General features: G+C 40.9%; 1 protein-coding gene across 2 annotated transcripts in view; it reads right to left on the bottom strand.

Annotated features, from left to right (window-relative positions):
- psip1a (PC4 and SFRS1 interacting protein 1a) overlaps nt 1–8202 on the bottom strand; it is an 11327-nt gene extending 3125 nt beyond the window's left edge. Inside the window, exons 1-15 of one of the 2 annotated variants that reach the window (XM_068727253.1) lie at nt 8118–8202; nt 7824–7913; nt 7517–7593; nt 6782–6920; nt 5794–5883; nt 5286–5381; nt 4149–4208; nt 3990–4050; nt 3672–3768; nt 3281–3455; nt 3102–3181; nt 2892–2947; nt 2512–2582; nt 2178–2279; nt 1093–1294 (exon numbers count right to left, since the gene is read on the bottom strand). In XM_068727253.1, the coding sequence (XP_068583354.1) occupies nt 1093–1294; nt 2178–2279; nt 2512–2582; nt 2892–2947; nt 3102–3181; nt 3281–3455; nt 3672–3768; nt 3990–4050; nt 4149–4208; nt 5286–5381; nt 5794–5883; nt 6782–6920; nt 7517–7593; nt 7824–7913; nt 8118–8198 (1477 nt within the window). In that variant the 5' untranslated portion in view covers nt 8199–8202. The remainder of the gene's footprint in view (nt 1–1092; nt 1295–2177; nt 2280–2511; nt 2583–2891; nt 2948–3101; nt 3182–3280; nt 3456–3671; nt 3769–3989; nt 4051–4148; nt 4209–5285; nt 5382–5793; nt 5884–6781; nt 6921–7516; nt 7594–7823; nt 7914–8117) is intronic. The other variant, XM_068727252.1, reaches the window with a different exon arrangement.
- Between the last annotated feature and the right edge of the window lie 609 nt (nt 8203–8811).

The raw sequence follows: 8811 nt of genomic DNA, 5'->3' as shown, positions 1-8811 counted from the left end.
AGTACTGCCAGCTCTACAAAAAAGAAAAAGCTGTTTCCTTACATACTATGAATATCATAAATAAGGATGTTAATGGTAAGGTTTTAGAGAAGATGCATGTGTTTGGGAAGTACTCAGCTGGCTAAATGAGACTTGGATTAGAGAGCGTTTTGATATAGTTTTGTTGTTCAAGGCGGCCTCCGTTTACTTCAATTATTCAAGACTTTTCTCTGATTTCTGATCCTCTGTTCACCATGGAGGCATGCGAGGTTGTCTACAAGAATTCAAGGCAACACAGGTGGAGTATAATATACAAATGGCCATTTTGTGGGTGAAGTACATTTCTTTAACAGGGCTAGGGATCGACATTTACACCGACCTAAATGTGTCCATCAGAATTTAGTATTGAAAAGTATCAAAAGTTGGCATCAAATGCTCAGTTTCTCCAGTGTGTGCGTGAGTGTTTGTAATGCAAGAACCGCGTTTGATAGTCAAACAAAATGAAAACATGGACAGCTGGGTAAAGTAATAGCTGTATGGACTGAGAAAAAAAAATATGACCAGAAAAATACTAAAGCCGGTTTAGAAGATTCTATAACACCAAAGACACAAAGTGTGTACTGATGAAAATTAATTTGAACAAGTTATACTGCAGCAGCGGCGGCAAAGAACACGTACAGAGGGAACAGAAGTCTCAAGGATTCACAAATACTTCTCGTGATCAAACTCTTTACTCGTTCACCTGCGAGTCATCATCCTTCTCCTCCCTTGTTGAACCAGTCACCCATGTGACCAAAACTAGAAACAAGCAGCTCCAGTAAAATAGAAAAAGGTCCCTTAAATGACTAAGAGTTTAGGCAGAATTACTAATAGCTTACTAATTGCATTGGCATAAAAACAAAATCTGACAACTATTACAATAGTGTGTCATTATTTTAGGCGATAAGAGCTCTTAAGTGTATCGTATGTGCCTACAGTCATTTCTTCATGGAGAAAACTATTACGTCTGAAATGTCTACTTTGTTCTTAAACTTACAAATTACTGAACAAATGGTATTTGTACACCAAAAGTACTTTAGAACGACAGTAAAAAAAAGAAAAAAAGAAAAGTACCCGAGTTGTTTTCCTTGGCTTGTTCCACTCTCTTCAGCGCTCCTTTCTTGGCCTCCTCGTGCTGCCGTTGTTCAGCTAAAGACTTGTTGAGCACCTGGCTGAGCACACAGTCGCCTTCTCCAACCAGAAACATGCTCTTGAACTTGTTATACAACATGGTGGCCTTGTCCATGATGTCCTGGCTGGCCTTGAATCTGCGGATCTAGAAGAGGGATTCAAAAAACCAGCGTGGGTTTGATTGTTCAACTTCAAAACAGCCGTACTTTAACTGGATCGTGGATGGCGTACCTTCTAGAGATGCACCGATCCGATATCAATATCTGTATCGGTCCCGATATAGGAAAAAATTCTAGATCGGGTATCGGTGACAATGTGACCGATCCATAAAGGCAAATCTATTCAGTCCAATTGTATGCGTTGTGCTCTGCGTAACGTCATGCGCTAGCGAACTGGCCGCATAGATTGTTTTCAAAATGGAGCGAGCAAAAAGATCAGCCATCTCGAACCGGGCAGCCGCTCTCAGTTGTCGGGGATAAGGGATTCCGGCTGCTAGTTAACCACCTGGAACCACGCTACGACATGGTAAGCCGAAAATATTTGTCGGAGACGGCGCTACCTGAACTGCACGGTAAAGTGTGCAAACACATATTGAAGGAGATAAAAGATGTCAAATCGATAAGTTTCACGACAGACATCTGGAGCTCCGACGTTTCCCCTGTGTCACTTTTAAGTTTAACAGCACACTGGCTGGATGAAACTTTTGTGCCACACAGTGCAATGTTAAATGCAACAAACTTTCGTGGGTCACACACCAGCGAAGCGATAGCAGCTAGCCTGAAGGAAATGTTTGACAAGTGGCAAATTCCGTTGAGCAAAATCCACGTGATTCTGAGGGACAACGCCAGCAACATGAGAAAAGCGATGGACAACCTGGGGGCGCGTAGCGTCGGCTGCGTTTTTTTAAATCGATTCAGCACTGTTTTTCTCTATTAGATCGGTATCAGATCGGTATCGGCCGATACTAAACCTCAGATATCTGTATCGGTATCGGAAGTGAAAAACGTGGATCGGTGCATCCCTAGTACCTTCTTGAGGGTGGCAATGAGTTCACTGTGTTTCTGCAGGTGCTGGGTTGTCACTTGAAGGGCGCCGATGTCGTCTAATGCGTCCAAGCACTTCTTCACGTCCTGGTGAGGGGGGAGCAGGAGGGCCGTGGACAGAAGTGACATGGAAACAAGATTTTTTTTTTTTTTTTTTTTTTTAGATGAATGGACAACTTGGAAGAAGCAATCCGAAAGCAAAATGCAAAACATTTTTTGTTAGTTTAGTGCATGAAGGGCAATATTAACAAAACATTGATTTGCAAAGTTGTCAGTGGAGAAAGTGTGCGAGACGTGACGTGTTTATGGTCCGACTTACAGGGTTGTCTATTTTCAGTGAAATCTTGATTTCACTGTGCAGTCTCTGGAGCTTCAGCTCAGTTGACATTTCTGTGGAAAAGAAAACATTATGATGGAAATGGTTTCGCTTTACTTAACGTTCTTAATCCAATTTAAGTGTGGTTTCTGTAAGAATGATTTCTGCTTTCATAAACATGTTCCAGGAAATGCAACAGCTTTTTAAATTTGGGTTTTTGGGCTACAGCTTTTTATTGTGAAATCCTGTATTGTTTATTGACAATAACACTCAGCCTTTTCCCCTGTTTTCAGCTGCACAGATGATCAAATATCTTTTATTTCATTAAACTCAAATAGGGAGATTTCAGGATTGTATTTTGATGTTTGAATTACAGCACTCACCCTTTTTCTTGACTCCTGTCTTCTCTTCATTTTTCTTCCCATCATCTTTGTTTGGCCTGCAAGACAGAATAACCAAACCATGTCAGAAATATATCTATGTCTCTGCTAATGATTTGGTTTACATCTTAAATAGTATTATTAATAGAGTCAACATTATAAGTTATTTATTATTCATGTTATCTCTATATTGGGCTTCGTATGAATACGTACTCTCTCAATTCATCGGCTTTCCGTCGCCGCACATCTCTGTCCATTTCGGAGTTTTGGTGTTTCTTTCTGCCTTTGTTTTTCTGAGATTAAAAGAAATCAAAATCATGCGCATGAAAGCATCATACCGACTGATCACACAAATTTCTGAAAAGAGGAATCGTGCTGGACTTGATGCCTGCCTCATCATCGTCAGAGCCTGAGGAGCTGTCGTCCTTCTTCTTCTTCTTGGCTTCAGGCTCCTTCACCTCTGCTTCCTTTCCTTTGCTGTCCTCCTTCTTTCTCTTCTCCTCGTCTCCACTCTTGGACTTGTCCTCCGCTGCCCTCTTTCTCTTTCTCTCTGATTCAGCAGTGTCCCTAAATGTGAGAGAAAAGGTCTGATAAGAGGCTATGGGTCTGCTCTCTCTATAGTGCCAATGTGACAAATGTGTGATCAAAACTAAAGAATATAAGCATTCATTCTTCCTTGTAGGAGCAGATAATTCAAGGCCCGCCACCCGAGCAAAGGTGGTGTACAAAAAACACACTTATGTGACCATTTTTCCATTGTGTGTACGTTTTTCATGTAGTTACATTTCACTTCCTGAGCCTTGCTGGTCCTGCTGCTGCTGCAGCAAAAGTAACTTCTCACTTTTGGGTTTCCTGCCTCTTCGTTTAGGACCTTCTGCACCTGGTCTCTCACACACACACACACACACACACACACACACACACACACACACACACACACACACACACACACACACACACACACACACACACACACACACACACACACACACACACACACACACACACGTTCTAAATCCAGTTTATGCAAATGCAGAGCTGAATGATAAAAATTCTTCTCACAGTAGAAACAAAATCAGATACAGTGCAAATCTGGCCTACCTGAGGGACTAACAGGACTAACAGGAGCATCATGTTTTTCAGTCTCCTGATCAGCATCACTCTGAAAAAAAGAAAGAAAAGAAAGAAGATAACATACCATCTTATAAAAAGCATTTTCATAGCTTGTATACTCACTGAAAGTAAACCCATACTACCAACCTTTTTCTTTCTCCCTCTCTTGGGTTTAGGAACATCTGTAGATTCTTTCTGTGCTGAGCCCTAAAATGAGACACCTTTTGTTAGCGTCATCACACTATAATTTTTACTTCTGTCTTTATAGTTCTTTGGTACAAGATCTGCTAAAACGTCAGCTTTGCATAAAGTCAGTCCTTCTTTGATCTGCGTTCTTACCTCCTGCTTAACAAGCTGGATTTAAATGCCTGGTTCAATAGCACCATCTAGTGTATAACTGTGATATTACACTCTGAATTATTAAATGTGCCATTGTTTTATTAACAATGGCTGTGACCAAATTCCAAACGCACAAACATAGTATATACACTATATAATAATATTTATAGTATAAAGGGTATGAAGTTATTGTACAAAATGTGTATACTTAACTGTCTATACTAACACATTTTTTTGCAGCTGTGAGCAGTTCCATTTGGTTTGCATTGCGGAAATTGCATTAACTAAAAAGCACACTTTTTAGAATTCATACTTTAGTTTTGGGTATACTTTGTGTATATATGAAACACTGCTTATGACTTAAGAAATATTTAAATATTGCCGAGACAAAGGGGGAAATGTAAAAAGAGTCCGTTTCATCCTGAGCAAAATACATACCGAGTCACAACTTACCTTTCTCCAAAGCACACAGAAAGCCATGCAAAAATAAAACAACATCAACCAATTGCAAACAGTAGCTTTGTGAGTGTGTGGACAGGCAAAGGCTGGAAATGGAAAGCAATAACACAAGTTTTCAGGGTGGTCTTGGAGAGATAAAAACAGAGAAGAAGAAACACCACGCCCCCAAATCATTTTTGTCATCATCACACAAAAGAGTTCATGTCCCAAACCTAAATCAATTTGATCAAGACAAAGCTGCGCCTACTGGATGTTATTCATAAATAATGTTTAGAAGCAACACAGGGACGGACAGAAATAATCACCTCAGTGACATCAACACAGAAAACCCAGACCAGGCACTCTAATCAAAACATCAAGCACCAATTCAAGTTTGTGGCCGCCGACAAGAAGTCAAACAGACACAAACCACCAAGTGTCACATGCTTTCCCACAGGGAGAGGGGGAGGCGACCTGCGCCGCTTTCCCAGCATGCAAAGTACGTACATCCTGGTTCTGAGGACCCTGCTCAGAGATCAGAGACCCTTCCTCCTCCTCCTCCTCCTCATTCTCATTCTCCTGATCAGCCTCACTTCCTGGAACCTGAATGCACCCAAGACACAGCATAGGACGCAGTGTGGTGGTGTAAACAAGTCTTGAAAGGGAGAAAAGTTAGCAAGTATCCTTCTCTTCCACACACTACTCTTAGCGCACAAGCCTTTTTTAATGAATTAACACAAAATAACACTTGTAATCAAGTTAGCTATTGCCTGCAGTGATATGTAAATCAGTATGAAGCAGACACACATTGGAGAAAGAGCAGCAGAGGTAAAACAGCAAAAGAAGAACGAAGCTGACAGCACAGCAACAAACCAGTAGCACGTCAATGCAGTGAAGCCACTGTGTGTGTGTGTGTGTGTGTGTGTGTGTGTGTGTGTGTGTGTGTGTGTGTGTGTGTGTGTGTGTGTGTGTATATATATTTACTGTTGAAGGACAGATTAGAAGAGCAACTTACTTTGGGTTTCATCCCCTTGTCATCCGATTCCTCTTCTCCCTCTGGGCTGCTGTCCGAATCCTTTTCAGTGAAAGATTCAGGGGCGACCGGCTTCAAAACAAAAACAAACAACTGATTAAATTAAACAAATTTGCAAAAACACAATAAATGGAAGTGCCAAACCAGTTGTTTTTGTTCCCCCCCAACTTCTCTCAGGTAGCTAAAACTAATAGAAATATAAAACATTTTGGTGGCTCACATACTGTAGGATGTGATAGAAAATTGAGTTGTGCTTGTACATTTCTACTGTGATTTAGTTTATGCGCCTACTCAGTAACAAAACTATATATGTGACATATGATTGTGTAAGGAGAGTGGTAACAGGACCATATGGGTTATCTCTGCCTTTTACTTTGATACGAGGGAGCAACCAAATGGGGGGTTAAGATGGGGGTTAAGATTAACCAGAGAATGTTGAGGTGTGAAGATTCTCAGAGATAGGCAAGGGTAATAAAGACATGTCTTTGTGTGACAAGGCTCAGAAGAGGAAGGGGGTGACTGGAGGGGTCAATGGGGAGCTTGAAACTGTTGATCAATTGTGTCTAATGTAAATACATGAGGTCTCCCCTACTGTGTGCTGAGATGCTTAAGAGCAGCAGACAAACTGAACTCTTGGCTCATCCTGCAGTCTGTATGACGGTGAAGCCTTCTCTGGCCAGAGAATAAATACTTTAAAGACAAACTTCTTTCCTCAATGTTTCTTGTTTCACTATTCAGTATCATAGGACTCACTCGGTACTATTGAATAGTTTTCTTCCACCACAAGGATTAGATAGCCAGAGAAATCCCCAGGGCTACAATATGAGTGATGAAAGTAAAGACAACAGCGCTCACAATACAACTGTCAAACTCGGGTATATCAGGATCTGAGGTACAGTCAATCCAAGCAAACGGCAACATCTGGAAGATAAATAACTGGTACTGAAAAATGTCTTTGGAGGAGACGTACCTTGGGTGCAGTGAGCTCAACTTTTGGGTTGTTCTCAATCTCCCACAATCCTTCATTGAAGCCTTTCCTCTTGTTGGGCTTGGCATACTTGTCTTTGTTGAGCTGGTACGGAAAGACATCTTTTGGGCCAAGAAATGCTCTGTTTGAAAGAAGATAATCCAGAATGTTGTAACCATTAAACGTGTAGTGTGTGTTTACTGTGAGATGGAGCAGCAGCACACAGACACAACAGAAAGGTAACTCTGTTCAGACACTCATCAGACATGTATGCATTTAGAGAAACACCTTCAACAGCGGACAATGACAACTCAATAGGGAAAATAGTATATATATACAGTATAATCAGCCATTTACTATTCTAAATAATTCTAATGCTATGAACTCACTGCATGGGAGTGCATATGGTCTAAAAAAAAATCTAAAATACAAAAGAATTACACTTGAACTAATAAAACAAACTGCTTCATTAACCACTGTAGTCCACTTCCTGCCAAGCCCAGGAGGAATTAGAACAACGACGAAACGTTCACATGTATCGGAGGGCCAGTATCGTGTGCAACACAAATTTAGTACATCATTTTACAATTTTTTTTTTTTTTTTTTTATAATGGCAATACAGGATACAATACATATAAACAATGGATTTAAGATTAACGTCATTTCCTGCGATACTTTCTATTTATGAACCCATCAAACTAAAAAGGAATCAAAGGTTGTTAGATGTCGGTTACTAACGTTTCATGGGTGCCAAAGAAGAAGATGGGGAACTTGATATTGGATGGCTTCACAGCACCGTCTGGGACTTCATCAATCTGGTAGAGGGATGAGGAAAAGAGTTTAACGTTACTTACTGCCACCAACGACAGAAAACACACAGGAAAGCAAACTGAGAACGTTTCTGGTTTGTCAGGTGTGTGCTTAGTTGCTGTCTGTGTGCCTCTTATGTCTATGGAGGTGGATGGTGTTTGCACATGAGTTTTTATTGAGAAGTTTAATTGTAATAAAAAAAATGTGTGCATTAATACATTTGCCTAAGACGTACCCTGGCAGGCCAGTGTGGATAGCCCTTCATCTTGGCAAAGATCAGATCGCCAGGTTTCCAATCTCGAGTCATGCTGAACGTATTACCAAGCTGCAAAAAGAAGACAAAATGAAGTCAACACACGTTTGCTATGCAATTCACTTGATCAATAGCATCTACTCAGGCACGTAACACGTGTACACACCCATTCAGTGCAACAACCCTTCACCGACTTCTAGTTCGTGCAGGCGTCTATAAAGGTGCTTATTATATTATATTATTTCAGTAAAGTGTAATTGCAGCACAAATTCTTACCAGGAAAACACAACGCTCCTTTCCCCCACAGTCAGATGCACGTTTTCCGCTCCCGCGCACGACGTCAACGGACTGTACCATTATATGGCATCACGAGGGGGGGAGAGTCTATTGTGTTGTTTACTTTTTACGAAGCAGAACCCAACTGTTTAAGGTACTTTAAGAAAATGCAAAATACTTGCGAAGTTATAGTGAGTCATAATTACGCCAAAGGGGATTTTATGTGTGTGTGTGTGTGTGTGTGTGTGTGTGTGTGCGTGTGTGTGTGTGTGTGTGTGTTTGTGTGTGTGAGAGTATTTGTTATAAAATAACCGCGCTGAGCATCTTGACACTACAAAGCTCGTCTACTCAGGTATTTTGGTTGACGTACGTGTTTGAAAAAAGTGGGCGTCAACTTCCACGCATGCATTCTCAAATCTCGGACGTTCTTGGTACCTAAAAAAAGTACCAGAGTGGGAGATCTGCAGCTGCTCCTCTCTACTGCGTGGTACTGATGCTGAGGCCTGGGGGTCTTATACTGTACGGTCTTATACGCAGCCTGACAGTGAGAACAACATGTAGAACATGGCTTATATCCCTGGTAAAGAAATGCATGTTCTTTGTTCACTTTTGTTACACTTTAATCTCAAAGTCTTAATCAATGAATTGTGTAATATATGTATGACTGTATTGATAATTGACTTACATTTCACAA

This window comes from Cebidichthys violaceus, unplaced genomic scaffold (genome assembly GCF_023349555.1).
Source record: "Cebidichthys violaceus isolate CVI_PGR_0920_01 unplaced genomic scaffold, fCebVio1.0.p SCAF_4, whole genome shotgun sequence".
Taxonomy (NCBI): Eukaryota; Metazoa; Chordata; class Actinopteri; order Perciformes; family Stichaeidae; genus Cebidichthys; species Cebidichthys violaceus.
The sequence above is the reverse complement of the archived record's forward strand: the minus strand, read 5'-3'. Positions and strand labels throughout refer to the sequence as shown.